Source organism: Eulemur rufifrons, chromosome 16 (assembly GCF_041146395.1).
Source record: "Eulemur rufifrons isolate Redbay chromosome 16, OSU_ERuf_1, whole genome shotgun sequence".
In the NCBI taxonomy this organism is placed as follows: domain Eukaryota; kingdom Metazoa; phylum Chordata; class Mammalia; order Primates; family Lemuridae; genus Eulemur; species Eulemur rufifrons.
The window spans coordinates 90,245,313-90,270,868 of record NC_090998.1 but is presented as its reverse complement, the minus strand read 5'-3'; the positions used below and the strand labels follow the sequence as shown (position 1 = coordinate 90,270,868).

General features: G+C 45.4%; 2 protein-coding genes and 1 pseudogene across 3 annotated transcripts; 2 read left to right on the top strand and 1 right to left on the bottom strand.

Annotated features, from left to right (window-relative positions):
* Window positions 1–4,009: 4,009 nt before the first annotated feature.
* Window positions 4,010–7,053, bottom strand: LOC138397346 (trichohyalin-like protein 1). Its single transcript, XM_069491267.1, is given in 2 exon segments — window positions 4,010–4,101; window positions 4,104–7,053. Coding segments are annotated over 2 exon segments (3,042 nt in total).
* A 3,314-nt stretch (window positions 7,054–10,367) lies between these two features.
* LOC138397708 (U6 spliceosomal RNA) lies at window positions 10,368–10,467 on the top strand (annotated as a pseudogene).
* A 3,261-nt stretch (window positions 10,468–13,728) lies between these two features.
* Window positions 13,729–24,488, top strand: SNU13 (small nuclear ribonucleoprotein 13). Of its 2 annotated transcripts, none has more exons than XM_069490638.1 (3): window positions 13,729–13,810; window positions 20,546–20,666; window positions 23,258–24,488. In XM_069490638.1, exons 1-3 carry the CDS (start codon window positions 13,808–13,810, stop codon window positions 23,518–23,520), a joined length of 387 nt encoding a protein of 128 aa, XP_069346739.1. In that variant the 5' UTR covers window positions 13,729–13,807; the 3' UTR covers window positions 23,521–24,488. The 2 variants fall into 2 exon arrangements, with proteins under 2 accessions (XP_069346739.1, XP_069346740.1); XM_069490639.1 differs by lacking the exon at window positions 13,729–13,810 and adding an exon at window positions 18,973–19,029.
* Window positions 24,489–25,556: the final 1,068 nt, after the last annotated feature.

Sequence of the window (25,556 nt, the reverse complement as noted above, 5' to 3'; positions counted from 1 at the left end):
AATATAAGTGCCATAGTAAAATAAAACAGGAAAAAAATACATTAAAACATTAACTAGGTGATAGGATTAAGGGTTAATTTTTCTTTTCTGAATGTTCTAAAATCTTTTTTTTTTTTTTTTTTTTTTGAGACAGACTCTCACTCTGTTGCCCAGGTTGGAGTGCAGTGGCCTCATCATAGCTCACTGCAATTCAAACTCTGGGTTCAAGTGATCCTCCTACCTCAGCATCCCAAGTAACTAAAGATACAGGTACATGCCACCATGCCTGACTAACATTTCTATTTTTTTGTACAGATAGGGTCTCGCTCTTGCTCAGGCTGGTCTTGAACTCCTGGCCTCAGCCTCCCAAAGTGCTAGGATTACAGGTATGAGTCACCACACCTGGTCTTCTAAACTCTCTTTAATGTGCATGTATGACTTTTACTTATTATTTTTATTTTTTTAGAGACTCTGTTGCCCAGGCTGGAGTCCAGTGGCACGATTATAGCTCTGCAGTGTCAAACTTCTGGCCTCAAGGGGTCCTCCCATCTTGGCCTCCCAAAGTGCTGGGATTACTGGCATGAGCCTCCATGACTGGCTGACATGTATAATTAAAAAATAGGAAAGATAAGGCAACAAAAGAAAAAAACAGACAAATTTAACTTCGTGAAAATTTAAATATTTTGTGCATCAAAAGGCAGTATCAGCTGGGCATGGTGGCATGTGCCTGTAGTCCCAGCTACTCAGGAGGCTGAGCTGGGAGGATCGCTTGAGCCCAGGAATTCAAGTCCAGTCTGGGCAACATGGCAAGACCCCATTTCAGGGGGGGAAAAGGCAATATAAACAGAGTAAAAAGTCAACCCATGGAATAGGAGAAAATATTTGCAAATCACATATCTGAGAAGGCACTGATATCTAGAATATATAAAGAACTCCTAAAATTCAAAGCAACCTGCTTCAAAAATGGGCACAGGACTTGAATAGACATTTCTCCAAAGAAGATATACAAATGGCCAATAAGCACATGAAAAGTGCTTAACATCACTAATCAATAGACAAATGCAAATCAAAACTACAATGAGATACCATCTCCCACCACCTCCCACCCATTAGGATAGCTACTATCATAAAAACAGAATATAACAAGTGTGTGAAGATGTGGAGACATTGGAACCCTTGTGTACTGTTGGTGGGAATATAAAATGGTGTAAAGCAGTATGACAGCTGCTCAAAAAATTAAAATAGAACTACCATATAATCCAGCAATTTCACTTCTGGGTATATACCCATAAGAATTGAAAGCACAGTCACAAAGAGAGATTTGTACATCCCCATGCATAACAGCATTATTCACAGTAGCTGAAAGATAGAAGCAACTCACATGTCTGTTGATATTAATAGAATGAATAGGCCGGCGTGGTGGTTCACGCCTATAATCCTAGCACTCTGGGAGGCCGAGGTGGGAGGATCGCTCAAGGTCAGGAGTTCGAGACCAGCCTGAGCAACAGCGAGACCCTGTCTCTACTAAAAATAGAAAGAAATTAGCTGGACAACTAAAAATATATGTAGAAAAAAAAAATTAGCCGTGCATGGTGGTGCATGCCTGTAGTCCCAGCTACTTGGGAGGCTGAGGCAGAAGGATTGCTTAAGCCCAGGAGTCTGAGGTTGCTGTGAGCTAGGCTGACGCCACGGCACTCTAGCCCGGGAAACAGAGAGAGACTCTGTCTCCAAAAAAAAAAAAAAAATAGAATGAATAGATAAGCAAAATATGGTATGAATATAAACCCAATGGAATATTATTCATCCTTAAAAAGGAGAGAAATTCTGACATATATCACAACATGGTTGAACCTTGAGGATATTATGATATAAGCCAGAAAAGACAAATACTGTATGATTACACTTACATTAATATGAGATACATAGGGTAATCAAAATCATAAAGACAGATCGCAGAATGGTGGTTGCCATTCTACTGGGCCTGGGGGAGGAGGGAATGAGAAGTTATTGTTTAATGGACACAGAATTTGTTTTACAAGATGAAGAGTTATGGAGGTGGATGCTAGTGATGGTTGTACAACATTATGAATGTATTTAATACCACTGAACTATACTCTTAAAAACAGTTAAAATGGTAAATTTTATGTTATGTGTATTTTATCACAATACAAAAATAATAATCTATTTACTAGGTTTTTTTTAAAGACAGGGTCTTGCTGTGTTGCCCAGGCTGCAGTGCAGTGGCATGATCATAGCTCACTGCAGCCTTGAATTCCTGGGCTCAAGTGATCCTCCTACTTCAGCCCCCGAGTTGCTAGGACTACAGGCACATACCAGCACGCCCAGCTAATTCTCCTTCTTTTTTGTAAAGACAGGGTCTTTCTATGTTGCCCAGACTGGGCTCAAGTGATCCTCCCACCTCAGCCTCCCAAAGTGCTGAGACTATAGGCAATATTATTTTTTTTTAAATAGGAAAGACAAGTGAAAGGAAAGAATGGAAGAGAGAAGGGAAAAAAGGGAGAGAAGGAGAGAGAAGAAAGGAGGAAGGAGAAAACCTGAATTAAATTCCCAGCCTCAGTACTCACTGATTTAGGCTCTATGATCCCGTTTCTACCAGCTTAAGTGGTCTACAGAATTATCACAAAACATAATACTCATTGGCTCAGAAGTTTCAGACTTGACTGAAGCAAATGATTAGCTCTACAATATCCCACAGTGGACCAGGCAAAGCAACAAATAATTATGGTTGGCAGTATGTGAGAACTGAAGAGGTGGGGATGTTTTTTCTATGAAGTCCGCTCTTGGGCAGCAGAACCCCAGCAGGACAGCTGCACAGTGATCATCTCCCTTCCTTGTACCCAAAAGGACCTGAATAATAGTGTCCCATGCAGATCACCACCCCTCCCCAAAAGCAGCTGAGGCTGTTTGAGTATCTTGCTGCAATCAGGATGAGCTTGGGACTAGGGCAGAACAGAACCATGATAGCAATCTCAGTGGACCTCACTGTAAGGAGCCGAGAGAGGAGGTGTTTAGAAGGTGACCTTGAGCTGACCCACATTCCCTAAACCTTCAAAACCACAGGATGGCAGTGGCTTATACCCTACCCACAAAATATCCCAAATCCCAAAATGCTCAGATTGGGGCCTTACTGCTGGGGCTTGGCCAACTGTGGGGACCATAAAAGATATGCCAGAGAAATCAGAACCCCACAGGGCCCAAATAAGCAATTTTATTAGAGGCTTCCGGGGGAGCAGGACACTCTCGAGCCTTCTCTGATGTGTCCTGAGGACTCTGGGCTGAGGCCTATTTTTTAAAAAAGCCACAGTGGAAGAGAGAAAACCTCAAATGCTTCATAAAACCAAACTTTCTGGAGGCTGGTAGATTCTGTCGGATCCCATGTGAATTCCCAGGAGCCGTATGACCCTGGGGGCTTTCTGTCTTGGGAAAAGTGGCACCAGCACAGCAGTGACCTGGTGGCTGAAGGTCCCTCTCCAAAGCAGTATGGTCTCCAATGCTGTCCTCCTCTGCTTGTGGGTCACCCAATTTGGGAAGCAGGGTAGGATCAGGCTCCCTCAGGCTTAAGTGGGTGTCTGAGTGATGGGGCTTGGCCAGCTGTGGGGACCAGGACATCTTGTTCAGAAGGGTCATGCCCAGCCTTGCTGCAGCAGAGTGGAAACTCCCTTGGACTCTGACAGTTTCTGTGGAATCAGAGGAAGGCTGCTGCCCAGCCTCTCTGCCTGTGGCAGGTTCCAGGCTTCCTCTTTTCCAGTATGTGGGCTGCTGACATTTGGGTCTAGGAGGCTTAGAGGCCTCCCAAGATGTACACTCCTTCCTCCAGGGGTCATGGCCTGCCCTGGAGGATGAGGTCCTCACTCTGCTGGCAGGCCTTTCTGCCATCTGGGAGACGTCCGGCCTGACCATTTTCCTGCCCCTTCTGTTCTCACTGGAAGGCTCTCGGAAGCTTTCTTGGCCACACCAGCTCCTGGACTCTGCTGGGGGCCTGGGGTTCCTGGGAGCAGGGAGCTTGGCCCTAGGAGCAGCTTCCTGGATCTCCTGTGAGTCTCTGCCGCCCCCTGGCGGCCTGACTCTCTTGGGCTTTTCTGGCGGGGTGGAAATATTCCTGGGCTCTGACCTGTCTGGTTTATACTTCTCCAGAGCTCTGGCCTGTGTAGGAACTGTTGAGCTTTTTCCGCCAGGGGGCTGAACCCTCGGGAACTTCTCTGGGGACTTAGGGCTTGGCACAGAGTCCTGGGCCTCACAATGCCTCTCCTGCTGCCCTTGGGGCTCCTGGGCTGTGTATAATCCAGGGAACTTCACCCCAGCAAGGGGCAATGAACAAGATCCTAAGAAGTGAAACAACAAATATGACTCCAGGATCCGCCGGGGAAGGCCCCACTTCAGGTGTGCAATCCTCCGCTTCATGAGGGACTCCAGGAGCAGGTGTTTGCTCTTCTTCAGGACCGGCCACTTGGGTGGGACAGTGAAAGCAGTGAGAGCACCCACCAGAGCTGTGGCAGCTTCAGGGGCTTGGCCACACAGAAGAGGGGGGCAGGCAGAGGGCACGCGGCTCCAGGGCTGCCCAGTGGGGCTGGAAGCCTTCCCTGCATCCACCCTTTTGTCCCTTTGTCTTCTTCTCCGAGGTTCAGGTCGGGCCTGAATCCCCTGCTGAGAGGCTGGACTGACCCCTGCTCTGTGCTGCCTGGCAGGGGCTGTGCCCTGGCTGGCCAGAGGCTTCATCTCAGGACAGAGAGCAGGGACTAAACTGTTCACAGCCACTGTCTGTTCCAGTTCCGTGGCCCCATATCCAGAACCAGTGAAGGCTGGAGGCTGTGCTGGGCTGTGCTTCCTGCCTGTGGGCCCCTCACTCTCAGAATAGTCAACCTGGAGACTGGCCCTGGCAATATCCCTTCCTCTTACCTGATCCTTGCTTCCTCCCCTTGGTGCTCGAGGCTCTCCAGCATCCTCAGCTCTGCATTTTCTCTGGCGCCCTATATCCTGGAGTTCTGCAGCATTCTCATCTCCACCCTCTTTCTGGTATCCTTGTCCTCCTGCTGGGATCTCTCCATCAATTTCACTTCTTAACTGTCCCTGGTCCTCTCTCCCAGAAGCCTGGGTCTCTGTACCATCATCACCTGTGGTTCCTCTCAGGTTTCTCTTCCCTTGTATTTGACTTTCTTCATCATTCCCACCTCCAATCTGTTCCTGGTTCTTCCACTCTAATGAACAGCTCTTTCCATTAACTTTACTTTTTAACAGTCTCTGGTTCTTTTCCCTAAGTCTCTGGATCTTTCTACCGTCCTCACTTCCAACCTCTCTCTGGTTTATCTTCTCTGATGCCTGATTTTCTGCAACATTCTTCCCTCCATTCTGCTCCCACTTCCTCCTCCCTGGTGAATGGCTCCCTCCAGTTTCACTACTCAACTGTTCCTGGTTCTTGCTCTCTGGGCTCTGGGTGTTTACATCATCCTCACCTCCAGGTTCTCTCTGGTTTCTCTTCTCTGGGGCCTGAGTTTCTGTTCCAGTCTCACCTCCCACCTGCTGCTGGTTCTTCCACTCTGACAAAACCATCTTTCTATCAAGGTTTTCTTTCCCAGGTGCCCAGATCTCTGCAGCATCCTTACCTCTAACTTCACTCAGGTTTCTCTTCCCTTGTATTTGAATTTCTGCACCATTCTCACCTCCAATCTGCTCCTTTTTCTTGCATCCTGCTGAATGGGTTTCTCCATCAGTTTTACTTGTTAATTCGCCCCAGTTCTCTGCCTCAGATGTCTGGGTATTTGTACCATCCTCACCTTTAAAATGTTCCTGATTCTTCCACTTTGGTATATGAACCTTTCCATTAAATTCATTTCCTAACTGACCCTGATTTTCTTCCCCATGTTCCTGGGTCTCTTTATCATCCTCACCTTTAACCCCTCTCAGGTTTCTTGGCCCTAGTGCCCAAATGTCTGTACCACTGTCATCTCCAAACTGCTCCTGGTTCTTCCTCCCTGTAGGTTGGGTCTCTGTATCAGTTTCACCTCTTAATTGTTCCTGGTTCTTGGCCTCGGGTGCCAGAGTATTTGTACCATCCTCATCTCCATCCTTTCTCTGGTCTGTCTTCTCTGGTGCCTGAATGTCTGCTCTATGCTCTCCTCCAATCTGGTTCTGATTCCCCCAACATGGTATTTCGAATTGTCCATGAATTTCACTTGCCACCAGTGTCTGGTTTCCCCAACATGGTGCCTGGATCACCACCCAATCCTCCTCTCTTATCTCCTTGAGCTTCTTCCTGCTCATTATCTGGGTTTCCTCAGCATTCTTGTCTCTTCCCAGGCCTTGGTTTTCCCACCCCAATTGAATTTCATGTTTTAATAGTTTCTGGTTCTCTCCCCTAGATGTTTGGGTCTTCCAAGCTTTCTCACTTCCACCCTGATCCTGCTTCTCCCACCCTGGTGTCTGGATCTCTGTAACCTCCTCACTTCCAATGTATTCCTGTTTCCCCCACTCCAGGGCCTGGGTCTCTACACCATCCTCTTTTTTCACTTCTCCCAGGTTCTCCTTCCTGAATGATGACGTTTGCACAGCATCCTCACCTCCAACCTGGTCCTTGTTTCTTCCCTCTTCTGTCTGAATTCCTGTACCAGTATCACCTCCAATCTGGTCTTGTTTCCTCCACTCTTGCATCTGGGTCTCCCCACCATTCTCACCTCCAGTCTGGCCCTGCTTCCCCAATCCTTGGGCCTGGATCTCTCCCTCATCCTCCCCTCTGGCCTGTTTCTTGTTTTTCCTCTCCACAGCATCCTCACCTCCATTCTTACCCTGGTTCTCCCACTCTGGTGTTTGGGTCTCTGTATCAGTTTTATATCTTAAGTGTTCTTGGTTTTCTCCCATATGCGCCTGGGTTTCAGGAGGATTCCTACTTCCAGATTCCCTTGGGTTTCTCTTCCCAAGTTCCTGAATTTTGGCTCTATCTTCAACTCCCATCTGGTCCTGCTTCTCCCACCCTGTTGTCAGGATCTCGCCATCAGTTTCACTTATTACTAGTCCCTGGTTTTCATACCCCAGGACCTTAGTCTCTGCATTATCCTCCATTCCAAAGGCTATGGGAAGTTGCCCCCCAGATGCCTGCATTTCCCAAGCATCCTCGCCTCTGCTCTCTCTCTGGCTCACCCACTCTGGAGCCTGGATCTCTCTACTATCCCCACTGCCTATGGGCTGGTTTTCACCCCCTGGTGCCCAGGCCTCTTGCGGGCAGTCCCAGGACTTCCAGGTGCGCATTCTCAGTAGCTGGTTGGAAGGATGGGGCAGGAACTCTCTGGGGCAGAAATGTAGCCTCTGAGCTGAAGGGAGGTTTGGAAGAGAGGTGGCTAAGGTCAGAGAGGTGGGGCAGGACCTCATACTGATGACAGGTTCCTTTGGCACCAACTTTCCCTGGGAGCAAACCAGCAGCTGCTCCATGTTTTGGCACATGTCCAAGGCAGGGTGAGTCTGGCCATCACTGAGACACCAGAGTACCTGACGTGCTTTCCAGGAACTGCCCTGAGGGAGCAGACAGGTGCTTGAAAAGGAGGTGGTACAAAAGATGGGCTCAGAGTGGGTGTGGGCACCCCAAGGTCGGCCCTGACATAGGTGCTGTAAAGAGAGCAGGTACTGAGCCCACGACTCCTGGAGCCTCCTCTGGTATCCCCATCTCTCCTTTTGTGTCCTCTGTTGGACATGAGCATCCAGGCCCCTGAACTTGCCAGGACTGAAGAAGAATTCAGGAGTCGGCCTGAAGAAAGTTTCATGTCTCATGGAGGGCACTGCCCACTTCTGTGGTGGCACCTGTAGGTAAGAACCGAGAAGCAAAATCCTTACATGCATATTAGCTCGTATAATCCATACAGATGAGGATTCCACTCTCCACTATCCAGATGAAGATGGTTGGGCTAAAGAAAGGGGCAGTCATTTAAGTCACCCTTACAGCAAATAATATTCATTCATTCAAGAATGAGTAAGAGTTTTACTCTGGGCCAGGCACTGTCTATGTGCTAAGGGTACCAACATGAACAAGATACTAATAAAAGACCCCACTAGGAGCTATATTCTAGAAATAGAAGAAAGACAATATAACATAATTTTTGGCATCAAAAAGTATTCTCATGGAAATAAAAGCAGAGTGGGGAGTGGGCTTATCTCCTTCAGACAGAATGGTCAGGGAAGGCCTCTTGGAGGAGGTGATGTGTGACTGAAGATCAGAATGAAGTGAAGGGAAAACCAAGTGACATCTGAGGAAAGGACACTGTGATCAGAGGAGACATTAAGTGCAAAGGCCTGAGGATGGAACAAGATCATGTGTACAAGAACAGCAATGAAGCCCAAGCAGCCACAATGGAATCAGTAGCAAGGAGAGCTCTGGGAGATGAGGTCAGGGACAAACACAGGATAGATTTTTTTTTCTTTTTTCCTTTTTACATTAGCTCTCTATTTCTTCTTACACAGGATAGATTTTATCAGGCCTTGGAGTTGCAGTTAGGAGTTTGGATTTTACTCTGCGTTTGACTGGGAGTGTAACCACAGGAGCCATTCATTGCAGGTTTTGAGCAGTGAAGTACTATGATCTGTTTTTAAAAGTCTGTTCTGGCTCACAGCATAATGTTGGACTTAAACCAGGCACAATAGAATGCTTGGCATACAGTTCCACACAGGCAAAACTAGTCTATGCTATTAGAAATCAGCAGACTTGTGACTGCAAACTTCTGGGCTGCTGGTAATGGTTTGTTTCTTAATCTGAGTGCTATAAGTGAATGTGTTCAATTTGTGAAAATTTATTGATCTATACACCTGTAATTTGTGTGTGCATATTATACTTGAAATAAAAAAAAAATTTTTTTATTTTTGAGAGGCAGGGTCTCACTCTGTCACCCAGGCTAGAGTGCAGTGGCACCATCATAGCTCACTGAACCTCAAACTCCTGGGATCAAGTGATCCTCCTGCCTCAGCTTCCCAAGTAGCTGGGACTATAGGCACACACCACCATGCCCAGCTAACTTTTCTATTTTTTGTAGAGACAGGGTCACGCTATGTCGCTCAGGGTGATCTTGAATTCTCGGCCTCAAGCAATTCTCCCGCCTCAGCCTCCCAAAGTACTAGGATTATAGGTGTAAGCCACAGCCAGCCTTAAAATTAAAGAGAGAAAGAAGAAGGTCCAACCAACTGTGGTTGGACGAGGGAAGCGGCAGGAACTGGGCAGAGACTGTTACTGTGGTGCAGGTGAGACATGGTGGCAGCTCTGCCCAGCAGGGTTTGGTGAGTTTGGGAGAAGTGATCAGATTTGAAATATGATTGGCAAGTAAAGCCCACAAGACTTGCAGATGGACTGAACTTGTAGGGTGAAGGAAAGAGAGGAGTCCAGGGCAACTCCTGAGTTTGGGGCGGGGCCTGAACGATGCTCTCCCTCGCCAGCCGGAGTTCCCCTCTGATTCATCTTTGGTACACAGGGCATAGAACAAGGTCCTCATAACAAGTGACTGAGACAGTCATGGTGCTGAGGGAAGGAGAGTGAATGTGTGTGGGGCTCCCTCACCTTAATGACATTCCTCCTGCTGGGGCGGGTCCTGATGACCTGGCGCCAATAGTGCCGCACCTGCCAGATCAGAAAGAGACAGAGGACAAGCAGGTTGCCTCGGCACCGAGGGTCCCTGCAGCTGCGATCCTGGGGGAGCAGGCCCTGCACTGGTTCCCACTCTGGGCCCTGGAATGGCCCTAGCACGGCACAGGCACCCAGCAGTGGCAGCAACATGGCAAAGCTGAGCTCAGGCAGATGGTGTTAGGGAGCTGGAGGGAAGGACTGGCACAGCTGATGCAGCCAGTTTGGGGTGGGGTAGCCCCTGCCTCACAGCGCCCCTGTCACTGATGCCATGTCACAAAGGAGTCTGATGCCCCACACTCAGCTCCAGCCACTGACACTGGTGCAAGGGCTGGCTGGCACACCCTTGGTGTAGGTAAGGACAGTGCCGGGGAACTACTCAAAAGGAATTAAGAGGAAAAAGAATTTGTCCTAAACATCTCTGTCCTCTGGAATGAGGACATTAAGTTCCCCATATGTATGATGGGGTGATGTAACTTGCAGTCTGCTTGACTTCTTTCTTCCTGTTTGCATCCTTTTGTCCTTCTGTCTGTCCCTTATTAAATATTAATGAACATTCTATTGAACATATGAATTCTTATTTGACCACTCATCATCCCTTCCTCTTCACTCACAGTATCCTGATTTCCTGTTGGAGAATTACTTTTCCCATCTCAAGATCGGTGTTGGTGGGAGAATAATTGCCACCGTGAAGACTTCACTCAAAGGTTGTGTTCAAAATATTAAATAGCTGAGCAGGCAGGGACATCAGCCAATTAGAATGATCGAGGCCTTGTGCTTGCTTCGGCAGCAAATATACTAAAATTGTAACGATACAGAGATTAGCATGGCCCCCGCGCAAGAATGACACGCAAACTCGTGAAGCCTTCCATTTTTTCATAAAAATAAAATTAAAAAATTTAAAAATGAATGAGCCAGGCCTTAACCCTTTAGTGGCTAGATTCTAAGTGGTCTCTGGGGGATCACCTATTTTACCAACCAGTTAGGAAGTATCTTTCTATTTTAAGAACCCAATATTCCACACAATGTATCCTGATCAAATGTCACTCCAGCTTGTACCTGATACTCTCTCACAGACCTAGGACAGCCAAGGAGTGGAAGTGGGATCTAAGTTTGGCCAACCTAGCTCTCTCTGCCAGGGCTCTAAGTCTCAGGAAGAGATTCAAGGTAGAAATAGGAGGCTGGTGAGAAAAATAAAAGCAACCCATGGCACCTAAGAACTGGCCTGGCTCTGTCAGTGATGCCTTGCTGCTGCTAGGATCTGCCCTGACACTCACAGGGTGGCCGTGGTGTTCTCCTGTTAAACATTAATTTCACAGAAAATCAACAACAGACAAGGCCACTCTAACTGTGATAATCAAAGCAAAAACAATACCACTCCTTAATCCTGTCTGAACATAGAAAACAACTTGAATATTGTCCAAACCACAGAAATGACCAAACATTCCCTTATCCAGGATAATATGAGTGATGACTACTTCTTTACCAATTACAGCTTTAGCCTTGCTTAATTCCTCCCACCTTGTAGGTAAAATTTATTAAGATGTCCAATCATAGAAATATCCATGCTTCCTGACGGCATCTAATCCAGAGCAAACCCCACTTCCTTGAACCCTTCCCAAAAGCACATAACAGAAGCCCAAATCCTATAAAAAATCCCTTCTAATACCATCAATTGAGAAGCCCACAGTTCCCCATGGTGTGTGTTCTCCCTTGTTGCAACAAGTAACAACACAATAGGTATGTTCCTATTGGTCTTTGGCTGGAGGACAGACAATAGAGTGGGACTGTAGGGATGGTCCTGTTCTCACAACCAGTTCCCCTTGAATTCTAAGCTCTACCACAGAGTCTTCCCCTAAATTCCTTTTTAGTAGCTTGCCACTAAAAATCCCTAAGTGAAACAAGCATTTCCTCTGGGCCAGGCGTGGTGCAACAAGATAGGTATCCAAAATGTCCAAGAAAGCTGCAGGTCCTGCTCCCATGGAGCTTCCAATGTGGTTTGGAAGGCGGACACTAAATAACAAGATTGACAAGTGCTACAAAGAGCATGTGCAGAGGTCTGTGGCTCCATCCAGCAGGGGCAATTATCCGGTCTGGGTTATCAGGGAGGCTTCACTGAAGAGGTGTTGAACGGGAGTTAGTTAAGGTCAGTAAAGCAAATCACTCCAACAGAGGGAGATAGATGGGGTTGGAGAGACTGGGGTGTGCTCAGAATACCAAAAGAAGGTGGGTGGGGATGGAACATGGAGGTAGGAGCGGGGAAAATACTGGTAGAGAGGGGCCTAGTAAGCCATGGCAAGCATTTAGGCTTTTTTTGTTCTTTGTTTTTTTTGAGAAAGGGTCTCACTCTCTCATCCGGGCTAGAGTACAGTGGTGTCGTCATAGCTCACTCCAACCTCAAGCTCCTGGGCTCAAGTGACCCTTTTGCCTCAGCCTTCTGAGTAGCTGGGAGTACTGGGATGCACCACCATGCCCAGCTAATTTTTCTATTTTTTGTAGAGACAGGGTCTCTTGCTCATACTCCTGGCCTCAAGCAATCCTCCAGCCTCCCATAGTTCTAGAAATACAGGCATGAGCCACTGTGGCTGGCCTGGATTTAGGGTTTTAAACTCATGAAATGTGGTAAGATTTTAAAACAAATTAATCCTGAGCACATTAAACATTTATTAGTTTACTAGTAAGGGAAATAGCAAGATACAGAAAGATGGACTGATTCTGAAAGGACATGGAAATTATTAGTTAGGAAACAGAATTAATTAGACAAGTGATTAAAGTGTACTGTCTCGTTTCTCATGGTCATAAAAACATCATGTCCCCATCAGTCGTTACCAAGGAGGTCTGGGATATAACAGTACAAGATGTCAGGTAGGCCAAATAATAATCATAAATTGGTATAAAGGACATCTAAGAAGCAAACCATAAGTACACATCTATGACTGTAAATTGGAATAATAAGCTTTCATTTCCCAACAGTGGTGACTGATACGATCAATTAATATGGGGACATGAAACAGAATCCAACAGAGGTGAAAAACAGTCCACGTGACAGGTTCTACTGGACTTGGAGTGGAGTCATCAGTGCACATTTCTTAGTTTGGAGACAATTTTTCTTTCTCTGACAAGTCGTATTAGATTCACATGAGGTTAAGTTTGATGGGGGGAATCTCTGACGTAACAAATGTTCAATCTTGGAGCCAGTGCAAACTTTCCTGTTGCCCAGTGCCCCAATATATCTCAGGCACAGCAACTAGATGTAGTGGAAATAACCCAGGTAGGTAGCCAAAAATTCCAGGGTCCAGTTCTGGCTCTGCCACTCTCTCATTCTGTGAGAAGGGACTGAGGTCCCTTCTCTGGACCTCAGTTTTCTTATCTGTAAAATTAACGGGTTGTGTTATATGATTCCTAAGAGTCCTCCCAGGTCTCAACTTCTGGTTTCCAAAGGAATAACTGGAACTAGCCCTCAAATGGTCCAGTTTTGGCTAGATCCAAATGGTCCCAAGATGTACACGGCATCATGTTGGAGACAGATAAAGAAGGGCCATGAGGATCAAGAAGAACCTCTTGGAGGTGGTAAGGCATGAGTTTAGCCATAAACAGTGGAGATTTGGAGTAGCACTAAGAAAAGAGCAGAATGCTGACCAGAAGAAAGTGGGCGTCCTAAGATATCTCCAACGTCAACCTGACAAAAGCTCAACTCCCACACCCCCAAACCTGCTCTTCCCTCTGAATTCCCTACTCAATGGATTCTAACTCCATTCACCAGAAACTGTGACAAAGGATATCCGAAGATGCAGGAAAACATTTAGAATTACCTACAATTATCTTACCTCACCGGTGTAGGGTCAGAAAGATGATTTTGAAAGCACACGAATGTGCTCAAAATTGAACTGCCAGTGAAATGGTGACACCATTGAGACCCTTTGTTTTGGTGGGTTACTTTTTAGATGTAACTAACTTATTGTTTCTGCCAACAATTTATAGTAGAAAACTAGTAAGAACAGCAATATAACGTTCCCACGCCAAGACTGACGCCGCTGCTACTTCAGTGGCCCCTAGGTGGCGAGGTCCGCCCACTCACGTGACGTAACTTCCGCTTCCTGCCGCGCAGGGCTGTCATTTCCGCTCCTTCGTCGGTGTGGTTGTCCGCCCGTGCCGAGCGAACTCTCCCTCGCCTCGGCTGCGCTCCTTGAGGAGTGGCGAGCCTGCGGAACCGCAGCCATGGTGAGTGCGTGCGCCGGGCCGAAGGAGTGGGAAGCGGGAGGCTCAGGGTTCTGTTCACTCGGTGGCTTGGTGGAGGCTAGAACCCGCGCCATCTCTTCCGCTGGCGCTGGGTCTTAACCGCCCGGCTCTGAGTTAGAAGTTGGGCAGCTGCAGGGTCCCAAGAGCCTGGCGGGAAGTTAGAACTCAGGGTCAAGCATCAGGGTCCCAGCTGCTGTGGTCGGAGGTACTTTGCAACAGTCTCTTTGCGTGGCCGAAGGCCTCCGGTGAGCCTAAGAGAAACAGACCAACCCACGTGGGAAAGAGTAAAAAGTTGGGTGAAAAAATTCTGGCATCATCCTTTTTTTTCCTGTTTCCTTTTTTACGATTTCTAGAGGATGTCGTGAAGCCCTGGGATTTGGGCTCTCCTCAGTCCACCCCCATTGCTAGGATTCGGGAGGAGATCTCCCTGGGTCTACGCCTAGTACCGGCCGCGAGTTACACGTGCCAGGGGCTTAAAGGAGCCTTTGGCGTTTGAGGGTTGTAGGGATGGGAAGTGACCCCAACCCTTGGCCTGGAGCGCAGGAAAGGCTTCTCTGCGAGATGGTGGCCTCAAAAGTCAGAAGTCTCGGTAGCACCACGTGCGGCTTCTCTAAAGGCTTAATGGACTCCGACTTTTAATCATCTAGGAAGAGTTCCAAATCGTGTGGCCTGGTGTAGCTAGTTTTGGTTGGCACTTGGTAAGGAGGGAAGAGTTTGTAAAGCACTTTAACTTCCATAGTGAAGTTTAATCCTTCCAACAGAGCTTGGATCCTGGCGGGAATACCTTCCTCCTGTCATTCACCCTCAACCCTCACCCGACACACTTTTTAAAGCTAGTATGTGGCTGAGCCTAGAATTTGAAGCTTCTAAACCGGTGCTCGTCTTAACGCAGTTGCGTAAAAACTTTGGAATCAGATGGTCTCGGGTTGAACTTCGCAGCGGTTTTCTTCAACTGTAAAATGGAAATGATAATGCATGTTAAACACCTAGTCCTAATGCTTGATATGGATAAGTGAGCACGCTGTATTTGTTGTTGTTCTTTTTTTTTTTTTTGGCGACAGAGTCTCGCACTGTTGCCGGAGCTAGAGTGCAGCTAGAGTGCCGTGGCGTCAGCATAGCTCACAGCAACCTCAAAGTCCTGGGCTTAAGCAATCCTTCTGCCTCAGCCTCCCAAGCAGCTGGGACTACAGGCATGTGCCACCATGCCTGGCTAATTTTTTCTATGTATTTTTAGTTGTCCAGCTAATTTCTATTTTTTTTTTTTTTTTTTTTTTTTAGTAGAGACGGAGTCTCCCTCTTGCTCAGGCTGGTCCGGAACTCCTGACCTCGAGTGATCCTCCCACCTCGGCCTCCCAGAGTGCTAGCTAGGATTACAGGCGTGAGCCACCGCGCCGGGCCTGTATTTGCTGTTAAGTCAAAACCTTGCTAGTTTTGGCTCTTTGGTGTACAGGAAAACCAAACTAATCCAGCAAGGGATTTAAGTTGGCTGGCGGTGTGATTTCATTCATTCATTTAAGTAACCCTTGAAGAAATTGAAAGGTGAATAGATATACCCTAAGCAAGCAAGTTTCAAGTAGTATTTATAAGCTAGTAGTTTGGTTTTAGAATTGAGTCTAACTTTTTAGTTGACTGATATTAAAACAATAAGGTGACTCCTCTTTGATGGTTGTTTGAGCACCTGAAGTCTTCCCTTTTTATGCATTTGATGTTTATTGAGAGTTCAGAATCCTTGTTTCCAAATAGGTTGTTGGAAACAATGGAAATACCTGGCATTTTTAAAAGTTGTTTTAATTGATATATCATAGTAGTAGATACTTTGGGGATACAGGTGATATTTTGATAACATGTATATAATGTGTAGTGGTCAAATTAGGGCAATTGTGATATCCATCATCTCAAACATTTATCTTTTGTTTGTGTTGGGAACATTGTATTTCTTCTCTTCTAGCTATTTTGAAATATACAATAAATTATTGTTAACTATAACTTCCCTACTGTAGTATTGAATAAAAAATATTTTTATGAGGAGTGATTGGAATTAAAGTGTTGTTGGGTTGTTTGTTTGGGAGGGTGACAGTATTGATGAGCATTAGATTTTTTTTTTATTTATTTTATTTTTGATAAAGGGTCTTGCTCTGTTGCCCCAGCTAGAGTGCAGTGGTTTGATCATAGCTCACTGCAGCCTCAAACTCCTGGGTTCAAGCGATCTTCTTGCCTCAGCCTCCCAAAGTGTTAGGATTATAGGCATTAGCCACTGTGCCTGGCCAGATAAGCATTAGATTTTGATAAATTAGGGACATCTGTTATGATTCCTCAGGTAGCCACCAAAAGAATAAAGATATGAGAATATAAAGATAAAAGAGTAAACTCCAAACCAATAGAGGGGTAAATAGTGAGAAAGTAATAATAAATCCAAAGAAAAGGAAGAAACAAAAAGAAACAGAACAAGTAGGACAAAAGAAGGAAGATTTGAACCCAGTATATCAGTAATTAAATAATATAAAGGGACCAAGTGCTCCAATTAAATGACAGATTGAAGTTTTTAAAAATGGAAAAGGTATGCTAATTAAAAAGGTATAGTGTGGCCTATAGAAACATCAGAAAGATAGAGGGTGGCTAAACAATTAAGTACAAATAAAATGAAAATGGCATAATTACAAGAAGGAATAGACAATTATGCAATTATATGCTATATAGAGGTTTTTAAAGATATATAATTGATAGATCATGAAGCCAAAACATCAGTGTGGAAATAGAGGGGAAAAGATTGATAATAATATTACAGGCTGGGCGAGGTGGCTCACACCTATAATCCTAGCACTCTGGGAGGCGGAGGAGGGAGGATCACTTGAGATCAGGAGTTTGAGACCAGCCTCAGCAAGAGGGAGGACCCTGTCTCTACTAAAAATAGAAAAAATTAGTCAGGCATGGTGGTGAGCACCTGTAGTCCGAGCTACTGGGGAGGCAGAGGTAGGAGGATCGCTTGAACCCAGGATTTTGAGGTTACTGTGAGCACGGCACCCTAGCCTGACCAATAGAGCAAGACTCTGTCTCAAAAAATAATATTACAGACCATTTTCTCCCAACCAAAATGCAAATAAGTTAAAAATTGGTAATAAAACATTTTGAAATGAAAACGTAAATAACTCTATGGGTCAGTTTTTTGGCTTTTTGTTTTGTTTTGAGACAGAGTCTTGCTCTGTTGCCCAGGCTAGAGTATCGTGGAGTCATCATACATAGCTCACAGCAACCTCAAACTCCTGGGGCTCAAGAGATCCTCCTGCCTCAGCCTCCCAAGTAGCTGGGACTACAGGTGTGCACCACTGCACCTGGCTATTTATTAAAAATATTTTTGTAGAAATGGAGTCTTGCTATGTTGCCCATGCTGATCTCGAACTCCTGACCTCAAGCAGTCTTCCCACCTCAGCCTCCCAGAGTGCTAGGATTATAGGCATGAGCCACCATGCCCAGCTGGGTCAGATTTTAAAATTATAGAAATTCTAAAATAGAACTGAACAATAATGAAAATACCACATGCAAGAGCATGTAGGATACAGCAAAAGCATTACTTGGAGCCTAAAATGCTTATGCTGGGGGAAAGGAGGCTAAGAAGGTAGGAAAAAAGGACAAGGACAAAATAACCCCAAAGAAACTAGAAGAAAGAAGGGAAAAAAGCAAAAATTACTTAAATAAAAACTAGGTCCCACTATTATAATATGGACAAAATCAGAAGATGACACTCTTCTTTGAAAAGACCCCCTCCAATAAGATTAAAAAAGAAAAAGATGTAAGGAGTAACAGACATGAAGGAAATGTGATCAGTGCACATTTAAAAAAAAAAAAAAAAAAAAGGATAGGCCAGGCATGGTGGTTCACGCCTGTAATCCTAGCACTCTGGGAGGCCAAGGCGGATGGATCACTCGAGGTCAGGAGTTCGAGACCAGCCTGAGCAAGAGCGAGACCCCTTCTCTACTAAAATTAGAAGGAAATTATCTGCCCAACTAAAAATATATATAGAAAAAATTAGCCAGGCATGGTGGTGCATGCCTGTAGTCCCAGCTACTCGGGAGGCTGAGGCAGGAGGATCGCTTAAGCCCAGAAGTTTGAGGTTGCTGTGAGCTAGGCTGACGCCAAGGCACTCACTCACTCTAGCCCAGGCAACAGAGCAAGACTCCGTCTCAAAAAAAAAAAAAAAAAGGATACTATGAACAATTTATACCTATAAATATAGAGACTTAGATGAAATGAACAAATGCCTGAAAAATATAATGTATCAAAACCATTATATAGATATAGAAAAACTGAATAATGAAGAAATTAAAGTTTTCTAACATGAAACAGGGCCTAGTATTTAAAAATAGCTTTTTGAAATGCTTTCCATACCATAAAATTCATCTATTTAAAGTGTCTAACTCTGTTTTTTCATCTGTTTATATAGTTGTGCAACCATCACTGTCTCTAATTTTAGAGGATTTTTTCAATCTCCAAAGAAACCTGATGTCCATTAGCTAACAGAAAAAAATAAAAAAAGAAAATTTAAATTGGTTTTATGATGGGAATGCAAAATTGGTTTCACATTAGAAAAGCTGTAAAAAAAAATTGGCCAGGAGTTTGTGACCAGCCTGGGCAACATAGCATGACCCCATCTCTACAAAAAAGAAAAAAAAAAAATTAGCCGGGTATATGGTGCCGCACACCTGTAGACCCAGCTCCTCCGGAAGGTGAGGCAGAGGGTTGCTTGAGCCTAGGAGTTCGAGGTTGCAGTGAGCTATGAGCGCGCCACTGCTCTCCAGCCTGGGCGACAGAGCAAAGCCCTGTCTATAAACCAGTCCCTACAGGCTTTTTTGTGGACCTTGAGAAGCTGATTCTAACACGTAGAGAGAAAAGCAAACAAATAATATGGAGGCCTTTCTTCCCCTCCTTCTTCAGGGAACTCCTCCAGCTTTTATCTCATTCCTCCCAATCATCCAGGGACCATGACAGGTTCACCTAATATGATGTGTTAGGGAGAACACAGGGAATCCTGGCGCAAGCTAGCCCTTGACGTCACTTCACTTCCGGTGTCTGCACATGCGTCACTTCCTGCTCCCTGGGGGTGGAGCATTTCTGTATAACTGCGGTGTGGCGGGGCAGACCCTCCACAGGAATGCGTGCTCAGTTCTCGTGGTGTCCGGCGAGAGACCGCGGGGGCAGATGCTATGGTTAGTGTACCCCCGGGCCGTCGCTCGTGACCACTGAGAACCACCATCCCGCATGTGTCGTCCAGCCTCTGAACCCAGCGTTAGACCGGGACAGCGCCGGCGAACCGTTCGTGATTCCTTGGCGAACGCGGTGGCAACATGGAGGCTGCGCCGGGATTATAATATAAATATATTCTTATATATAAATATGTGTTTGCTTAAAAACACAGGAAAAACAAACGAGACATTAATGAAAATGGTTAACCGGAAAGGTGGGAATGAGGTGGAAGGAATGGAATGGGCCGGCCCACCCACTCAATTCGCTCCCTACCTGGATCGTTTTCATGCAGTTATATAGTATTGGAATCAAAGCCTTAGTCAGATTTTTTTTTTCTTTGATAACTCTTGAACGTAGTACTCTGACTAGATGGCTTTGGTGAGATATACCTAAGTATTAATACAAAAAGAAATTTTGACCTCAGTGAGTTTATTGGTAGAGGTAGTTATTAGTATAGCAATTCTGGAACCATTTTGTGTGTATTGTAGGGTAGAATAAGTGAGAAAATATTGTAATGTGTTGGAAACCAGGGTCTCACTGAGGACAGAAGGAGATTTACATGGGGAATGGAGAGAGAACTTATGCTACATTTACTGTAAATTATACCTTAATTTTGATTCTGAATTTGGAGTGAAATATGGATGTCCAAATTTAAAGATTACCCCATGTGACTCAAATGGATGCTGAGCCATGGGAGCTCATTTGCAACACATTTACTGTAATATTATCCAACATTAGGCTAAAGAGAGACAGAAGTACATAAGCTTTAGTATACATTACTGGACTATATAATTGCTAACTTTCTTTTTTAGTGGTAATAGTGTATTTCCAGTTTTCTAAGCTGGGAGTGGACAGGCCATTGTTAATTACACTGTGTTGAGTGCGTTGGGGGTGGGGCAGCAGAGAAACTGTCCTCTGTGTCTTTAGGTTTTTTTGTTTGTTTTTTCTAGGTGTTAATTGTTTTTTCTTTTTGTTTTTCTTTCTTTTTTTTTTTTATTTCAGCATATTATGGGGGTACAAAAGTTTAGGTTACTTATATTGCCCCGCCCCCGTCAGAGCTTCAAGCATGTCCATCCCCTAGATGGTGCGCATTGCACTCATTATGTATGTATACACCCATCCCGTCCCCCTACCACATCTGCCCAACACCGGATTAATGTTATTCCTAAATGTGCTCTTAGGTGATGATCAGTGAAACCAATTTGATGGTGAAGGTTTTTTTTGTTTTGTTTTGATTTGAATTTTTGAGACAGAGTCTCACTCTGTTGCCCAGGCTAGAGTGCTGTGGCGTCAGCCTAGCTCACAGCAACCTCAAACTCCTAAACTCAAACGATCCTCCTGCCTCGGCCTCCCAGAGTGCTAGGATTACAGGCCTGAACCACCATGCCCAGCCTGTGTCTCAGTTGTTGATAGTATTTTTTAACATGTCTAGGGCAACTTCTGGTTCAGTTTGACTGATGCTTTTATTTCCCCCTACAGACTGAGGCTGATGTAAATCCAAAGGCCTATCCTCTTGCTGATGCCCACCTCACCAAGAAACTATTGGACCTCATTCAACAGTCATGTAACTACAAGCAGCTTCGGAAAGGAGCCAATGAGGGTAAGGCACCCACACAGGGTGCTGGGGGGAGGAGCATTAAAGGCACTGTCTCTTTCTGGGGCCTCTGGTCTATACTTCCAATTTGGATGGAGGGCTAGATACTCTTGACTGCGACCGATGGGAAGGCCTAAGAGCAGCATTTTGACAGTAGATGCTAAAGGCTAATGAGATAAGAATTTTTTTTAGGCTGGGTGCGGTGGCTCACGCCTGTAATCTTAGCACTCAGGAGGCGGAGGCGGGAGGATCACTCGAGGTCAGGAGTTCGAGACCAGCCTGAGCAAGAGTGAGACCCCCCGTCTCTACTAAAAAAATAGAAAGAGATTAGGTGGACAACTAAAAATATATAGAAAAAGTTAGCCGGGCATGGTGGCACATGCCTGTAGTCCCAGCTACTTAGGAGGCTGAGGCAGAAGGATTGCTTAAGCCCAGGAGTTTGAGGTTTCTATGAGCTAAGCTGACGCCACGGCATTCTAGCCAGGGCAAAAGAGTGAGACTCTGTCTCAAAAAAAAAAAGAGAGAGAGAGAATTTTTTTAGATCACCCAATTGTTAACATTTTACCACATTTACTTCTTTCTTTCTGTATACATAAGTGCATTTTATTTATTTTTGCTGAGCCATTTGAAAGCAGTTGAAGAGACTTTATGTATTAGCTTTGTGGCCTCCCTAGAACCATCAGAAGGAAAAGAGATATTAATGCTTTTTCGTATCTCTGATACCATGGATACTTAACATTCATGAATTTCATTTGGTTTCCAGAAACATTCCTCTTGGTTTTTTTTTAAACGAGCGGTTTTGTAGTAGAATAAAATTATATATGCCGTGATACTTCTGCCCAGTGATAATATAGAATACTCTGTTTTAACAGATGCCAGGTAGTTTGCCGTGGGAGAGTTGTTTTGTCTTTGAAGATGTTAATGGACGCATTAGGGATTTTGTTAACTTTGAGATTTAGGGGAGCCATTAGAATCACTTCTACCTGTATTGCTGAAGGAAGATAAAGCATAGTCTCTATGTGTCTCTGTCATTTTGGTGCTCTTTTCAGCCCTGCTCTTCACTACAGTGACTGTAGGGCCTGGCATGGCAGTGGCCAGTAGGGGAAGGGCCCACCAGCTCTCCTGGGAGGTCTCTCCTCTCATTTGACACTCACATCAACTTGGATGGGGAGGGACGTGAGTTCTTGTTTCTCAGGTAGATGAAAACTCACGGAGATAGGACCGTTGTATTTTCTCTTGCTATACCTTGCACAGTGTTAGACCCAGAGGTGTCCAGGACAGACAGTTCCTTGAATGGAGATGTTCAATCTCATCTACTTCAGAATCTACTTACTAGGAGTTCAGGGAGGGAGGGGCATCAATTTTCCTTGCCTTTGCCTCAGTTTCAAGTATTCTTCCCATATTTATTAATTGCCTGCTGTGTGGCAGGTACATGTGTATATGCTGGTGATGCATTGGTGAACAAAACTAAATCTCTGCCTTCTTGGAGCTTCCTTTCTAGTGGAAAAGGATGTAGTTCTATGTCCGGTGGTAAAGAATGCTGCAAAGGAAAATAAAGAGGGAAAGGGGGTGGGATCTTACTGGATGGAGTATTCAGAGAAGGTCTTTCTGCAGAGTTGAAGTTTGAGCAAGGAACTGAGTAGATAAGAGTGTTTGAGGGAAGCATGGTTAGACATGGTGCAAAGGCATGCTTGACTTGCTTGAGGGTTCCTAAGGAGGCCACTGTGTGGCTGGAACCAATTAAGGGAATGAGAGGTAACTGAGAGCTTAAAAGAATCACTCCATGACTTTTAACATACTTTGCATTTTCTGTGTGCCGGGCATTATTCTTATTAACTTATTTAATCCTTTCAGGAATCCTATTGGGTGGAATTATTGTACTATGTTATTTTATTATAGATGATACAAATGAGGGAAGTTAAACACCTTGCCCCAGTTCACGTGTCTAATAAGAGCGAGTGCAAGGGTTTGAACTCGGGCAGTATAGCTCAAGAATCTGTGGTCTTGTCCAGACTCCAGCATTAATTCAGAATGTGGTCCACAGACTAGCACTGGGCTACAGAGACCAGCAACCAGGAGTAAGCATTTGAAACAATGCTGTAGGGTATTATTGAACATGAATGGTGGGTCACATGCGGTGTGAACATTCCAGAAGTATTGACCATGACGGATTAGGATAGTAAAACCCTGATCCTTGATCACAGATAGCTTGAGAAGCGCTACACGGCACTACTTCATGCTCACAGGGGCTTGTATGGAAGCTGTTGCAGTTGACCGGGCAAGAAATGATGGTGACTTGGACAAGTGTAGCAGAGGGGAGAGGAAAGAAGTGGTCAGATTCAGGATGTGTTTTGAAGACAGAAGTGATGAGTTTAATGTAGAGTTTGAGAAAGGGACATCGTTGATGGCTGATGACTGGTTGGTATTTGAATCCCCTATCATGTCCCAGGGCCACTCCAAGACAGAGAATTGCTTGTGCCTGAGTGTTTTGTCCAGTTTTCTTTCGCCTCTTAGTCTCTTTCCTAGAAATTGCTTTTTTGTGGCTGCCCTACCCATGCCCAACATTACCTGTTGGCCTTGTGTCCTTGTCTCCACAGCCACCAAAACCCTCAACAGGGGCATCTCGGAGTTCATTGTGATGGCTGCAGATGCTGAGCCGCTGGAGATCATTCTGCACCTCCCGCTGCTGTGTGAAGACAAGAATGTGCCCTACGTGTTTGTGCGCTCCAAGCAGGCCCTGGGGCGGGCCTGTGGGGTCTCCAGGCCTGTCATTGCCTGTTCTGTCACTATCAAAGAAGGCTCACAGCTGAAGCAGCAGATCCAGTCCATTCAGCAGTCCATCGAAAGGCTCTTAGTCTAAACCTGTGGCCTCTGTCATTCTCCCTGTTGACTCCTCCCCCTGAGGTTGTGTATCATATTGTCTGTGTTAGCATGTAGTATTTTCAGCTACTTTCTATTGTTATAAAATATTGTAGTACTACATTTGGTTTCTGGAGTTTTGTATTATTTTTGTTCTGTTTTACGGGGTGGTTTTTCCCCTTCTAAGCCCTTCTACATTCTCTCTGCCATCCTTCATCCTTTTTTCCTCCCTTTTGAAAAATGAACTGATGCTCAGAACAGATGGAAGCAGAGTGGTAGCACTATTCAAAGGCAGGAAGAGCCAGGAGAAACCTGATGGAGCCAGGATAGAGATATGGTTCCAGCTCTCATCTGCTGACTTCCTACTGTGTGCAGGACATGATTCAAGTAAACACCATCCATTTTGTATTCCTTGTGCCTGACATATAGAATCACTGATGTGTGTTAAAATGATCAAGGAGTTTTCTTTGCTCTTGGGGGGATTATGTGTCATTTGAAGAGGAAGCATGTGTTCTGTGAGGTTAGGCTTATGTCCAAGTGTCATGTACAAATGTACCCCTGTTATTTGCTTTTGGTAATAATGATGTTTTGTCCTTTCCCTCCCTGACCCCCAGCTGTATCCCTGAGGGTGGCAGGGCAGCAGCATACCAAAGAGATGTGCTGCAGGATTCTACAGGTGGCCTGGGTGAGTGAGACATGGGGCGCTTGACCTGGGTCTTGAAAGAGTCAGGAGTGTCGAGGGCAGAGAGAGCATCTGATACTGGAACGAAGGATTCTGGGAAGATCGTGGAGACCTGGCTGGTAGCTATAACAGAGATAATGGAGTCTAAGGAAACTTCTCTTTGGGGAATGGGGATTTCTTCAGTGGACACTTGGCCCAGCTCTGAGAGCCCTTACCCCTGTTGCCTGCCACAGTTGGGTCGGATATATTCTTTATCACGTGAGAAGAGTGCTACTATGTCCTTCATTCTTGTGAGCATCCTAATAAAGAAATATATTCGTATTCCAATTTAATGAAAGAGTGTGGCAGTGCCTGATTCTTTTTTTTTTTTTTTTCTTTTTCTTTTTGAGAAGAGTCTCACTCTGTTGCCCGGGCTAGAGTGCTGTGGCGTCAAGCTCACAGCAACCTCAAACTCCTGGGCTTAAGCAATCCTCCTGCCTCAGCCTCCCGAGTAGCTGGGACTATAGGCATGCGCCACCATGCCTGGCTAATTTTATATATATATATTTTTTCAGCTGTCCAGATCATTTCTTTCTATTTTTAGTAGAGACGGGGTCTCACTCTTGCTCAGGCTGGTCTCGAACTCCTGAGCTCAAACGATCCGCCCGCCTCAGCCTCCCAGAGTACTAGGATTACAGGCGTGAGCCACCACGCCCGGCCGTGCCTGATTCTTAATGGATATTAAGCTAATATTTAGCTTAGTGGATATCTTAGCTGATATTTGAATGAAGAAATGATTAGCATTATTAGCGTGGTTATAGCTGCTTAAACTCTTTTCACCAAGACGCTGTGGAAAAGCCATCACCTCCTACCAAGTAGTTTCTGGTTTGGCAGTTTACAATATCTTGTACAGACTCAATCACTGGAGTGTTGCTATCACTTTAGAACAGGCTTTCTCCACCTTGGCACTATTGACATTTTGGGCTGGTTAATTTGTACAGGGCTGCCCTGTGCTAGGATTTTTAGCAGCCTCTACTCACTAGGTGGCAGTAGCAACGCACCCCCAAAGGTTCCCTGGAGGTAAAATCACCCCAGTTGAGAGCCACTATTGCAGAATTAGGGTTCCTGATAGCCCTTGGCACATGCAGGATTGGTATTGGTGACTGAGGCTACTGTCGCCTCACCTACCTCTTTTACTTTTTATATCTAAGGCTAAGTCCCATGAGAGCCTAATACCTCAGCTTGAGAAATCTTCCAAGGTGCAAATAACTGGGCAAAGAATGAGCAAATTAGGATAGATTTCCTCTTGGCCACCTTGGGCCAGCAGGAAGCAACTTGGGGGAGCCTGGGAACCAACCAGTTCTATGCCTACTGGG